The 14,308-nt window shown below is 48.2% G+C and overlaps 1 protein-coding gene across 1 annotated transcript in view; it reads left to right on the plus strand.

The window, feature by feature from the left end:
• Ark2c (arkadia (RNF111) C-terminal like ring finger ubiquitin ligase 2C) overlaps positions 1 to 13,667 on the plus strand; it is a 102,802-nt gene extending 89,135 nt beyond the window's left edge. Inside the window, exons 4-8 of the mRNA XM_034518248.2 lie at positions 2,547 to 2,676; positions 4,714 to 4,818; positions 5,066 to 5,161; positions 9,114 to 9,220; positions 9,636 to 13,667. Coding sequence (XP_034374139.1) covers positions 2,547 to 2,676; positions 4,714 to 4,818; positions 5,066 to 5,161; positions 9,114 to 9,220; positions 9,636 to 9,753 — 556 coding nt within the window. The 3' untranslated portion in view covers positions 9,754 to 13,667. The remainder of the gene's footprint in view (positions 1 to 2,546; positions 2,677 to 4,713; positions 4,819 to 5,065; positions 5,162 to 9,113; positions 9,221 to 9,635) is intronic.
• The last annotated feature ends 641 nt before the right edge of the window (positions 13,668 to 14,308 follow it).

The raw sequence follows: 14,308 nt of genomic DNA on the forward strand, positions 1-14,308 counted from the left end.
TCCGCTCAGCCTGTGGGACATCACGATATGCCAGCAGTTCTCACCCTTCTTAATGTGGCGACCTCATGATGTGGTGACCCCCATAAAATTATTTTGTTGCTACTTCATAATTGTAATTTTGCTACTGTTATGAATTGTAATGTAAATATGTATGTTTTCCAATGAGCTTAGGTGACTCCTGTGAAAGGGTCATTTGACCCCCAAAGGGTCACAACCCACAAGTTGAGAAACACTGCCTTACACACACAGAACTTGCTATTCAGCAAACACTCAAGGGGTCAGTGCAGAGCTCTCATTTGGTGTAGCTTCCTGCTCTTCAGAACACTGCACCAGGAGTGTCAGAGACCTCAGCTCCCCTGCAGTGAGGCTCCTGCAGTAAGCCAGTGAGTGCAGAGAATGCCAGTCTCTGCAAAAGGACTACCAGTGTGTATCTCTGGTTCAGATGCACCTTCTCAGGCAAGGCAGTGAGTTGTAGGGTCACCTGGCTCGCAGCTCTGTATGGTTCATGCAGCATCTGAGAGCAGATGTTGTATACATTCTGTCCGGGTTTTCAGTGGCTTACAGTGAAGTTTCTGCTACCTAAAACCATGGCTGGAAGGAAAAATGCCTTTAAGTTTTCTCTCTCTCTGTTTATCTCTTCCTGTATCTCTCTGTCTCTTTGTCTCTGTCTCTCTGTCTCTGTCTCTCTCTCTCTCTCTTTCTCTCTCTCTCTCTCTCTGTGTGTGTGTGTAAAATCTCACTAAGAAAGTAGTCTGCTTCTCCTGTAGAGTTCCCCTTATCTAGATTTTGCTGTTACACCCTGATGATGTCACTTGAGATAGTCCTCAAAAGTGGAAAATGGCAGGTCATGCTTGCAATCCTAACATTTCGGAGGATGAGGCAGGAGGATTGTGAGTTCTCTTCCATCCTGGGCTACAGAGTAAGACCCTGTCTTAAGAAACCAAGTTCTCTCCCCAGTTCTCTCCCCCTCTCTGTCCCCAGTTCTCTCCCCCTCTGTCTCTCCCTCTGGCCTTCTCTCCCCCACTCTGTCCCCCCCATCCCCCCTCTACCCTTCTCCCTCCCCATCTCTCTTCCTCTCTAATTTCTTAGCAGACACCACTGTGTTTTCTGTCAGAAAGTACACTGTGTGGTTGCCTGTCCTTCTGTGGTGTTGGCATCAATTGATGATCTCTGTCTGGGTCTTTTATTTCTTTGGAAGATGCAAAATGATGACAGGTAATTTAATAATTCCTTATTCATATGCTTTCTGGGAAACATCACTATGGAAAAGTCATCAACTATTAGGTTACTCTGAAGCACAGCTGCTTAGGTCTTCCTTTTTGTTCCTCGTCTTCCCCGTCAAGAGGTGGTCCCCTGACGTCCCTCAGACAGGATGATTTGCTCAGCACCATCTAGGCCCACATTTAAATGTATTTCATGGGCTTCAATATTTTTTTGTAGTAACTGTTAGTGACATGCACATTACTCAGTCTTGCTGGCAGAGCCTCTTCTGGGGGATTCCTTCTGCCATGACCCTGGTGCACATTAGTAGTCTTCCTGCTTTTGCTTCTGACAGAACGTTCTGGTTTCTCTGTGTGAGTTTTCTCCACAGACCCAGAATAATCTGCAGGTCTCACTGGCCACCAGTTCCTCTCTGTTCCTTTGTTGGAATCTAAGTTTTTACCTGGCATTACTTTTCGTCCGTCTACCTCTCTGCCTTTACCTTTTCCTGTAAGCGCTGGCCTGTGAGCACCGCCTCAGCTCATCTGAAAAGACTAGTTCATCTTCATTTTGGAATTCCTTTTTGTTGGGTACAGACCTGGTGCTTGGCCGTTGTTTTGTTTTTCCCTAACTGATGCCATCTCCTTCCCTCCTGACTGCTTCATTTATATGAGAATCTATGATGATCTGTAGCTATCTGAGGGCCCTCTTTCTTTAATCTTGGGCTCATTTTAAACTTCTTAACAATTTGTAAAATTTTCACTATTATGTACTTGGAGGTACTTTCCTTTGTGTTGCTTTGTTGACACTGGATCACTTTGAGCCAGTGGGTTTATAGTTTCCATCAAATTTGGGGATGTTTTAGTGTGGCTCATGTTTAAATGAAGTGAGTTTCCCCGAACTTTTAGGAATGTACCTGGGTGGGCTAGGATAGCTTTCTAGCCTATAGAACAAGCAGCAGAAGGGGTCCCTCTGCTGTGGTTTTATTGAACGATGAAGATTTGTCCACTGCCTGTCCTTAGTGGAAGCCCTTGCCTGGACGCCTTTGTGCTGTATCTGACCTGCTCCACTTAGACTCTTTTTTGGAGAGAACTTAATGATTGGGCTGCTCCAGGTGCCTCAGACCGAAAAGGCTTAGATGTGGGTTCAGGAGGAACATGGGGACGGCTCATTGCAGGCAAGCAGCTTGTTAAAAGAGTTACTGGTGCCATTTTCTCCTGTCCAGAGGAGCAGAGTTGGCAGCGTGTGCGCTGGCTTTGCCCCATGGTGATGCCTGAGGCCTCTTCTGAAACCCTACAGGGCGGTGCTTCCTCCACCGTGTAGCTCATGAGGCTGTGTCCCCACAGGGATCTCAGTGTGGACGCCGGCTTGAGTCCTGCCCAGTTCCAGGTGCGGCCCATCCCCCAGCACTATCAGCATTACCTGGCCACTCCTCGAATGCATCACTTCCCCAGAAACTCCTCGTCCACACAGATGGTGAGTGCCTCCTGAGGGGACAGGGACTTCCTGCCTACCACATGCCAGTGGCGATCTGAGGCCATGGTTCTCAGTGCCCAGGGTCCTCTGAGTCCTGGCTCCTAGGCAGACCAGCATCTGCCTTCCACTCTCAGCCTCAGTTCTTATCCCAGGTTGAGGCAGGTGAAGCGGAGTGAGTGACTGGCTCAAAAGCCATCAAGGCTGAAGGGGGTCAAGTAGAAGAGGCAGCATGGCAGGCTGCAGCTTTTGGGGAAATGCCCAGTGCTGAAAGACTCTGTCTTGGAGCTGGGACGATGGCTCACTTGTAAAATGTTCGCTGTGCAAGCATTAGTCTGATCCTGAGCACACATGCAAATTCAGGCATGGTGGTGTGTGCTTATAAGACCAGAGCTGGGGAAGAGGGGCTCACTGCGTGCGCACACACATGGCGCAAGGGTCACAGCACAGGCCACACCCTCCCCAGGGACAGCCCTCTTGGGGCTATAGAACCCTGAATGTGCTAGAAAGATCAGGTTGGGTTTGGGTTTGCAAATGACACATAACAAAAGCTACACAAGGCCAACAGAAAGTCTTATTTCCATACAACTCCATGTTGCTGTCCTCCCAAAGAATTCCACCTTCTTAGCCCTTGTTTCTGTCATTTAGTCACGTAGTTCCTTAATCTCTCTATCTGTATCATAAGAGACTCGGACAAGCAGCCCCTGAGAAGCTTGTCAGCTCTGAGACTCCATGGTTCGCATTTGACCTTATCTTGGGGAAGCAGACACAGTTATGAGCCCCTTGCGTAACTAGTCTTACTTCCTTCTGCCAGCAACCCCGGTCGATCAGGCGTTTTGTCTACTTTGCACATTGGCAAACTGAAGCCAATGAAAACCTCTCTGAAACACAGAGAGGTTAAGTAGCTGTCCCCAGTTATGCAGAGCATGGCTTGATGGAAGCCTGACTGGCTCCTAGCCAGTGTTATAGTGGGCTGAATTAAACAGGGGTTGACAAGTTTGGACTAGCATCTGTGTCTTGGGTAGAGGTTTATGGCTGTGATGAGACAGCACTCATGGCAACTCTTATAAAGGCAAACATTTAATTAGGGCTGACTTACAATTTCAGAGGTTCAGTCCTTTATTGTCACGATGGGAAACATGGCGGCATGCAGGCGGACATGGTGCTGGAGAAGGGGCTCAAGAGTCTGCATCTTGATCCACAGGCAGCAGGAGATTGTGAGCCACTCTGGGCATAGCTCGAGCATAGAGACCTCAAAGCCCACCCCCAATGACACACTTTCTCCAACAAGGCCACACCCACCCCATAAGGCCACACCCACTCCCACAAGGCCACACCCACTCCCACAAGGCCACACCCACTCCCACAAGGCCACACCTCCTAATGGTGCCACTCTATATAGACCAAGCATTCAACCACATGAGTGTGTGGGGCCCATTCTTATTCAAACCTCTACAGTCTATGTTTAAAAGACTAATATTTTGCTCACTGTGGGTTTGTAAAGATTCTTTTTACTTAGAGACACTGCATCACAATACTATTTGCCAGGTTGCTGACTTTTTTGTCCTTGGCACTGGTGCTGACCTTGAGCCATCCAGTTGCTCTCAGAGACAGTAGAGGAGGCCACCCAGCTGCCTGAGTCTGAGTCTTGGCTTTGTCACTTGTTTGCACACCATTAGCTGATTATTTAATCTACTTGTGCCTTACTCACCCCATCAGTAAAATGGGGTTATAATATTCCTGCGGCTTCTATCAGGTGAGGCAGGGGAGGTGCTCAGAGCAGCACCACTGTGCAGTTAGCGCTCAGTCAGGGCCAGTGTTGCTGTGGCAGTGGCTAACCCTTCTGGAATGCACAACATGCACAAGCTTGGCTCTGCATGAATAGCGTTGAACACAAGAACAGGAGGTACTACCCTGCTGACTGCGGCAGGTCACAGGTCACGGGTGTGCTGGCTGGCGGTTGTGGCAGGAGGAGTTGCCCGTTGGGCCCAGGAGAAGCCAGGCATAGTCACTCTATCCAATCTGCTCTCTCCCTCTCAGGTTGTCCATGAAATTCGAAACTACCCTTACCCCCAGCTTCACTTCCTCGCCCTCCAGGGACTAAATCCTAGCCGACACACCTCTGCTGTTCGGGAGAGCTATGAGGTATGTTACCCTGTAGGGCACTGACTAGGTGACCACTCTCTGTCCTGGCTGGTGGGTAGATGTGGGTGTTGGGGAGCTCTCGGGTTGAAAGTAAGAGAGAAAGAGGGCACAAAGAGAAACTGCTGTGTTTCCACACCAGACAAGTCTTCCTGCTGGTAATGTGCTGGCTTCCTGCATATATCTTCCCGCTTGCTCGTCATGTGTGTTTGTACACTGAGCGCATGTGTCTGTGTTTCCCTTTCTACAGGAGCTGCTGCAGCTCGAGGACAGGCTGGGAAACGTGACCCGAGGAGCTGTACAGAACACCATCGAGAGGTTCACCTTCCCCCACAAGTATAAGAAGGTGAGGCTGCGCCACTAGCGGTACAGTCAGGGGGGGTAGGAAGGGAGTTGTCGGTTGTCTGCTTGAACCACCCTGGCTGTCTGCAGGGGACATAATCCAAAGCCCAGGAGCCTTTGTTCTGGTTAGATGCTCTACAGCTGGGCACCTCAGGATTTTCTCATTGGCCCACATCACATGCAGCCAGGGAGAGCTCTTGACAGGGAAGGAATGAAGGCTGAATGTGTTCTCCTGTGTGTTTGAGCATGTGTAGGTGAACAGATACATCACTGTTTGTATCAGTCCTGTGGGCAAATGGGCTCCTGTACACTAATGCTCACCTCAGAAAATAATTCACAGTCCAATCACGTAAGGACAGATGGACAAAGAAGGCCTCTGAACCGTGTGGGACTGGGCTCTTCTAGGGACATTTGAAAGTTACAGACCTAGGGGCTGTAGCCATTGACCTTAAAGGAGAATCTGTCTGGAGGGTCATTACCTGGAAGTCCAAGCTTTTAAAACATTATTTCAGTTAAAACAAATGAAACTTGGAAGACACCAACATGTTCTTTAGTGGGTGAATAGGTAAACCACTCACAGTGGATTGTTGTTATTTTACGATAGAAAGAAATAAGCTGTAAAAAAAAAAAAAAAGTGGAGGAAGCTGAATATACACTAAGAAGTGAAAGGAGACAGACCCAAGGCTGTAAACTGTATACTCTGAACTGTGACGTTCTGGAAAATAACACTACAGAAAAGGTTAAAAATAAAAACAAAACAAAGGACCAATGATGGCCATCGTGGAGCGAAGGAAGGTGGTTGTGGTGTAAACAGGCGACAATAGGCATTTACCAAAAACGTGGGGAGGGATCTACGGTTTGTTAGCTTACCCTTCACTGTGACAAAATCCCAGAGAAAAACAACTTTAATGAGGGAAAAGTCATTTGGGTTTTGTCTTAGTTAGGGTTTCTATTCCTGCACAAAACATCACAACCAAGAAGCAAGTTGGGGAGGAAAGGGTTTATTCAGCTTACACTTCCACACTGCTGTTCATCACCAAAGGAAGTCAGAACAGGAACTCACACAGGGTAGGAACTTGGAGGCAGGAGCTGATGCAGAGGCCATGGAGGGGTGCTGCTTACTGGCTTGCTCCCCCTGGCTTGCTCAGCTTGTTTTCTTATAGAACCCAGGACTACCCCCCCCAGGAATGGCACCACCCACAATGGCCTGGACTCTCCCCCCTTGATCGCTAATTGAAAAAAATCCTTACAGCTGGCTTTCATGGAGGCATTTCCTCAAGAGAGGCTCTTTCTTTGTGATAACTCCAGACTGTGTCAAGTTGATACACAAAACCAGCCAGTACAAGTTCAGAGTTTCAGAAGTTTGTCCATAGTTCCTTGTTTCTGTTTCTAGGCCTGTGTCCTGTGTCCTGGTGGTTGGGAAGCAGAGATGGTGCAGAGATGTTGGGAAAGGAACATAACCTCCCAGGGAACATCCCCAGTGATCTGCTTCCTCAAGTTAGGAATGCATCCGTGGATTAATCAATTAATAAGTCCAACATCCTGAGGGTCCAGTCACTTTCTAAAGCCAGGACTGTGTGTTATTATTATTTTTAAGATCCTTTTTAATATTTCAGATCCAGCAGGGTGGTCGTGGCACATGCCTTGACTCCTAACACTCCGGAAGCAGAGACGGGCAGATCTCTGTGAGCTGGAGACCAGTCTCAGCTACAGACTGAGTTCCAGGGCTACTCAGACAAACCTTGTTGCCAATTGTTTAAATTATAAAAGCTGCTTTCCTACACTTTCTACATACTTAAATAATCCACCCCCTTTTTCAAATCTCTACCGGGGTTAAAGATTAGTCATAGTGCCACTATTTAACAGAAATCATTTAATATTAAAGAAGGTGTTCTAGATTTAAAAGATGATTTCTAAGATGGTATGCAAATTAAAATAAAAGATGATTTAGGTACAAAATTATAAACCCATTGAGATAAAAATAGACGATAAAATACCCCATCTAAGCTGCGAAATACAGCTTAGCAGACTTTTAAATATAATTCATACTTAATAATTTTCCTAATTATTTCATAATTAGGAAATTTCTTTCCTCCTAATCCATCCCAAACAATTCCAGCAAGTGGAGACCATATAAACATACAGGCTCAGGGGGCTGAGTCAGTGGGATAAAAGGCAGGGGATTAAGTCACAAGAGAGCATCAAGGGAAGCGAATTGAAGAGAGGAACAGGAAGAATGTAAAGAAAACTTTAGGACCCCAATCAAATGTCAAAACAGTCTTAAAAATTTCAAGAGACTAAAGTAATCTAAAACAAAAGGTATGTTTACTACTAATAAAACTAGACAATATGGACATTAAAATCAAAATATATGAAAGGAACAAGAAGTAGGAAGAATTGAAGCCAAGTATGAAATTAAAAATCAAGGTTATCAGGCCAGGTGTGGTGGCATGCCCCTTTAATCCCAGCGCTCGGGAGGCAGAGGCAGAGGCAGAGAGGATCTGTGTTCCAGGACAGCCAACACTACATAGTGAGACTCTGTGTGAAAAGCCAAAGAGAGTGGAAAAAAAAAATCAAGATCATCAAAGTTAAAAAGAGATGTTGATGGAATGGAAGGTGGATGAAGAGCGAATGTTAAATAACTGACGACAAAAAATTTAAAAGGAAAGTTCTGTAGATAATGGAGAGAAATAAAGACCTAAGAGATTATAGACAGCAAGAACCTGATGTGAGAACAGACAGATAAAGACTCGAAACAGCTAAACAAGATGCTGTTGAACTGAAGTTAAGACACAAGAAGGAAACTGTGAAAAGTGGCAAAGAGCAGTAGAATCCGGGAGTAAGGCTGGGGTGGAACACTGGTTGGTTGGGCATTGGTTGTCCTTTCTTGTGGGGCCAGTCCTCCCACAAACACAGCGGACCCTTCAGCAGGCAGATCATTGTGACTCCATTAGTAGTAAAACCTCATGCATGGCAAACACAGGACAGTGGGTACAGCTTGGTTTTCTGGATAGAGGGACTTTGCAGAAGCTTGGCATTTTGTAGCTGGTACACAGGGCGCACCAGACTCAGCAGAGACAATAGGTTTCCTTGTGTGCTCTAGCCAGGGAGAGCACCACAAGACTAAATCAGAGTAGGAACTTGGAACTTCCAACCAGAGTAGGTAATCCTGACACCTGGGTCTGGCCCCAAGGTCATTCTCTGGTCTTCATCTTGTGATTCCACGTGTCTTTTCGCAGTTTGCTTGTCTCAGGAGAGAGGACAGGATGGATGGTTTTCTTTCTGTGGTCCCTCTCAGACTTATCCAGTGTCTGCAGCACTGGGGATGAGGACGTGGAAAGTGGACTGATTTAATTCAGTGGTTAGCTGTCTCCCCCTCCAGAGTATTTATTAAGCAGCAATGGCCTGCCTTGTAGTTGACCACATGTACCACGTGAAAACTTTCTGTGGAGTGCTTAACTGCTGTCAAACAGTGGTACAGATTGTGGTGCCAATTGCAGGGTGAATGGTGGTGGAGAAATTCTGTGTTCATAATGAGAGCGTAGATGAACAGACATTAGTGGGAAAGGGAATGAATGAATGAGTGAGTGAATGAATGAATGAATGAATGAAGCATCCTGGACCTAGAGGCAGGCATGCATGTTGAACAGGGTGGGAGAGGAAGCAGACAATGTGAGGGAGACAGGGGAAGCCAAAAGCCACAGGCCATAGCTTTGCAAAGGCAGACTGACTAAGACCCTGACTCTTTTGCAAACACTGGACCCTTGACCACCACCAGCAGTCCACCGGCCTCTTCCTCACCTGATTGTAACCTTCTCTCTTCAGAAGCAAGAGTGAAGGGTTAGGGGTGAGGGGTTAAAGAGACTACCAGAGTGGGAGGAGGCTGCAGGCAAAAGCCAATGGCGAGCAGGAGTCTGTACCACCGAACTAAAACCTTTTTCTTTCTCTGTTCACAGCGAAGACCCCAGGACAGCAAGGGCAAAAAAGATGAAGGGGAAGAGTCAGACACAGATGAGAAATGCACAATTTGTCTGTCTATGTTGGAGGATGGGGAAGATGTGAGGTAAGAGCCGGTTCCTTGACTCCATCCTCTGCCCCCACCCCCATTTTTCTCAGGGGTATTAGGGACTAGTCACTGTCCTGCATACTCAAGGAAGGCGGCACACACTTGGTGTGTACCTCAGGGTGCCAAGAGTGCTGTGGTATTTCATGGTTGCACTAGAAAAGTTAAGTACTGATTGGATGTGGTCACCCTGAGCATGGAGTCATAGAGACAATATGTGCTATTGGCTGGGAGGGGTTTAGGACAAGGCTAAGGCCTTTATGGAAGAGAGCTTGGAGATTCACCATTGGCAGTCATGGTTTCCCATCTCAGCCGCAGCCTTACTCCATGGTGTGGGTTCCAAGAACTCTCTTTATCAAGACCCCAGTGGTCCTCATCCTCTGCTCCTGCTCACCAGACTCTTCTTTCGTTCCAGACGCCTACCTTGTATGCATCTCTTCCACCAACTGTGTGTGGACCAGTGGCTCGCCATGAGCAAGAAATGCCCCATCTGCCGAGTGGACATTGAGACACAGCTGGGAGCCGACAGCTGAGGGAGGAGCTAGCCAGTGGACGCCCCATTTCCTTCACCAGGTCCCCCCCACGGCCATAGCCCTTGCAGCCAAACTTTGCCTTCTGAGCCATTTGACGTAGAGAAGAAGCCTGCAAGCACATTTTGTGGAAAGAGGAGTTGGTAGCGGTGTCTGAGGGAGAGGAGGGGTAGGGAGGACCCACCCATCCGGAATGATGACTGCCTCATCGCCTTGCTGTGCAGCGGGGAGGGAGCTGGCCGTGCCCAGAGCAGGGGTGGGAAGGGGGGGCCCAGCTGCTGAGGACTAGATGTGATCGCGAGGGTACTAGCTGATGATCGGCCCCTCAATCCTGTCCTTTGAGGGATTGTGTATATACCTCTTGACCACGTAGAAACCATGTAGGGGTCTCTAGCTATTCTGTGGACGGCAGCCAGAGCATGCTAGCTTAAGAAAAATGTCGTGTGTGGTGCTCTCGTCATCTGTGGTGGACATGTCGCTATTACTGAACTTGCACCAAATATTTCTCATTGAGTTTCTTGTTTTGGTGCCTGACCGAACCAACCAACCAACGACAGCCCCAATCTTCCCGTCTTTATGAGCGAAAAGAAAAAAAAAAAAAAAAAGAAAAAGAAAAAAAAATCAAAGGTGAAAAACAAAAAAGCCAAATCCTGTTTACGGTGAAAAAAGTTGATAATTTTTCACCCAGGTTGGGAGGCGGGAGGGGGGGTTCTTGTTTGTTGTTTTTGTTTTTTTCCTTGGGCTTTGTTTTTCTCATGTTTACAGTGCACGGAGTGTGGGAGGGGCATCTGAGAAGGGGGTGGGCTTAAAAATAGATGGGGGTCTCACTGGGTTTTTGAGGCTTTCAGGCAAGGTGAGGAGCGCAGAACCCTAGCCAGTGAAGGGGTTCCCCATCTCGCAGTGGGCTCCCCAGCTCTCGAGCCCGTTGCTTAGCCCCAAAAGTGTTCCTAGGTTCCACACTGAAGCAGGGAGTACAATGCCTCCAGCTACAGCCTACCCCCACGTTCCTGGGAGCCGGCATCCCCTGCTCACTCCAGTTCCTAACTCTATCCTGAGCTCTCATCTTGCCACAAAGAGGCAATGTAGCCACTGCCTCCCTATGCAAAAAAATTAACCAGATGATACAGACGGAACAGCATCAGCAGTGTGACTTGGTGTTGGCCAAAGTGCTCTCAGCACTTAGGGCTCAGGTCAGGTCCACGACCTTGGGAGTAACTTGAGCCTCCTACGGGATCCTGCTTGGTTAGACCCTCCGAGATGGCCATTGTTGCAAGATTCCTCCTTGGTTGGGCTGGGAGGCCCTGTGCCCCTAGCCTCATGATCGATCCTCTGATTCTTCTGTAATCTTGGGAAATTCCTTTTATTTCTCTGTGCCTCAGTTTCTTTCTCCTTCCAGTGGGGAGAAACAACCGCGTGTCCCCATCTCCCCCAACTCCTCCTACTTCACCTAGATCTGAGAGTTAACACCTTCCAGCCTCTTCTTGTGCTCTCTGTTCTCTCACAGGAGTCTCTGAGGGTTTAGTGAAAAAGGAGAGTCCCAAGTGACACAGTATTAGTGCGTGCTTTCTGTACCACTCAGAGAGATGGAAGGACAGAGTTCTGGAGGCCGGGGGAAATCTGCCAAATTCTAACCCGACTGTAGCTCTTAATTGTGTGCAGAAAATACCATGTCTCCTGGCATTCTTTAACCTTCCTTTGCCACTGGCTCTCCTCAACCCTGCTCTTCTTCCCTCTTCTCCCTCCCCCTCCTCCTCTCTTTGTTCCTTCAACCCCCTCATTTGCACTGCTCTCAGAAACTACCCTGACCTCAACCCCTAGCCAGTCTCAGTACCCTCATATGCTCAGAGCAGGAGATGGGATGCTGATCAGATAAAAGGAGAAATTCTACCAAGTTAAGTTAGCCGAGGATGAATCGTGACCAAAAAATGACAGCAGCCGATTGGACTTGAGAGAAAGCCTTCCAGCACAACCATCATGAAGGAATGGTCTACTATACAAGCGAAGGCTACTCCCAGGCCCCCGTCTTCTGGTGTCTCATACAATCTCTGTGGACTGCCTACGTGGGACAAGCGTTGAGGAAGATGACCACTCAGGCGATGTCTTGGCCTGGTGGAACTAGAGGGGTGGAGGACCAGCACACATCCAGCAGTTCGTGCGGTGACGGTCAGGAGTGCTGAACATGGCCTTGGTCAACTCTGGTTGCTGTCGTGAACACTGTCTCCAGTACAAAGGCTAGCTGGGGAAAGAAAGTCAGGATGCTAGAGAGCTAGCCACAAGACACAACTTGTGACTTCTTTCCTGCTGCTCCCCGATGGCTGTGTCAAAACCAAGGTGTCATCAGAAGACGGCTGTGGCTCAGAGGTTGTCGTTTGGGTGGCCTAGGTGGGTCATTCTCTGTTCTTTCCTTTGAGGCTCTCCTGAAAGGCTAGTAGGAAAGGAAATTGGCAGGGACCCAGGAGGGAACTGGAACCAGTGTCCCAGATTCTAGTCCTGTCTCTTCACTGACAAACTGGGTGATGCTGGAACCCCTGTCCCCACCCCTATGGCTTGCTGGACCTCAGCTTCCTCAGCTGTGACACAAGGAAGTTGATTGGATGCTCCCTAAATTTCTCCCAAAACACATCCTGTGATTCCTCCTAACATCAACACATCATCCAGGCTGTAGAGCTACCCTCCGCCCGGCCATACTGCTGAGAGGCCTCCTGTGCGTGTGTACGCCTGCTTCCTAGGCCTCGGCACACAGGCCGAGTGAAAGGGCAGGATGGTTTCTTCTTGCTGCAATTTTTTGCGCAGGCTCTTTGAATGCCCCAGGCTAACATTAGGACCCGAGCAGGGAAGGGGTTGACCCTCCACCCCCTTCCCCTTCCCACCTATCAGGGGTCCTGGTGCCCTGGAACAGCACTTAGAGCCCTCCCAGCTCCCGTTTCGGGGCTACTGATTGGGTGGAGAAAAGCCAGTGTCTCTGCTCAGTTCTCAGATTGGTCAGGAAGCCAGAAAAGAGTGTAGAGGAGGTAGGGCCAGGCCTCAGCATCTCACATCCACCATCTCCAGGAGAGGGACATGCAGTTCTCCTGCTCAACTCAAGGGACTCAGACCCTTTTCTGACTGAGACGCATGAGTGCCTTTGACAAGTTGGGCCTCCTAACCGCAGCCATGGCGCAGCAGGTCCACCTAGGACACCAATCAACGCAACGCCATGAATCCAGCTGGGCACAGGCAGAGGGCAGCTGGGCTGCGCGTTCCTCCACCTGCCAAGGACCCCAGGCTCCCCGGTCACCCTCGCCACCACCTGTGACAGGCCTCAAGCTCCTCTCCCGCAAAGGCCCCCAGCCTCCGTGCAAGCATTCTTAAACTCTTTACGCCTAACGAACAAGCACAGTTTTTTCAATGGTGAAGAAAAAGCACCAGACTTTTTTTCCTGAAGAAATCCCCCAAGCCCCACCCCCACCTGTGGGACAAACATTCCCCCTGTGGGGCTGTAGCAACGTCTGTCAGGTCCCCCTTGTGTTTCATCTCCTGCGCGCGCGTAGAGCAAATGCTAGAGCGATTTCAGCTGATAGAAAAACAAAAAAGAAAAAAAAAACACAAAAAAAAATAAAAAAAAACATGGCACGTTGCTAGTTTACAGGGTTTTGTGAGTTTAAATGCCTTATATTTAACAATCATAATTTATGACTAACTTGTAGATATCGTGGGTTCTTATTTAATTATTTTTATAGTTGTTTTGCATTTTTAATTATAATTTATTTATTTAGAAAGGATACTAATGTTTTTTATTGCTCCTATTACCTCATTTTGGCGTCGTTTCTGGGAATGGAATGCTTTGCATGCATTGGTACGATGACAACTGCGAAACAAGCAAACAAACAACAACAACAAAAAAAAAAACCGTTTTAAATAAAAGTCTGCGAACTTTATTTTGTCCAAACTATCAGGGTGTGTGATTGCAAGCTGTCCTACTGTGGTGCTGGCCTCTTTGGATACATTCCATACGAAATGCAAACCTTTGATTCTGTATGCTGTGATTTAGTGAGAAAGCTCCAATATAGTGAGTGTATTTAGCACATATATAAATATAATTTGCACTTGTCAGCAGACTGGGGTAATCCTTTCACTTGCCACCCCTGCCCACCCCCTCCCCCCAACCCCCCCTCCGCCTCTTTCCCCACCTCAAGTCTGCTTTCTGTCTTCCCTCCCTTCCCTTCAATCCCAAGCCCACTCACCCTCCACCCCCTGAGGACAGTTTCAGTGCACCAGAGGTTACTAAGCTAGATTTGGGCTCCCACTCGTGAAATTTCAGAACTGGGGTTCTTCAGACAGAATGAGCACGGCCATCTGAAAGACAGGGAGCCTGTTTTATTAGGTAGGGGCAAGAAGACTTTTGTCTTCAGACCAGCTCTGGAGTAGGTTCCCTGTGATCAAGAGTAAGTCGGTCCCTGGTCCCCCTGAGTCAGTCTTCTGTTCCGAGAGAGGGAGAAAGAATATGGCACAGTCCCAGGTGAGCCCACACAGGTGGGTCTCTCTTTCTCTTGGGAGAGATGAAAAGAGAAAGGATGGA

Source organism: Arvicanthis niloticus, chromosome 14, assembly GCF_011762505.2.
Source record: "Arvicanthis niloticus isolate mArvNil1 chromosome 14, mArvNil1.pat.X, whole genome shotgun sequence".
In the NCBI taxonomy this organism is placed as follows: Eukaryota; Metazoa; Chordata; class Mammalia; order Rodentia; family Muridae; genus Arvicanthis; species Arvicanthis niloticus.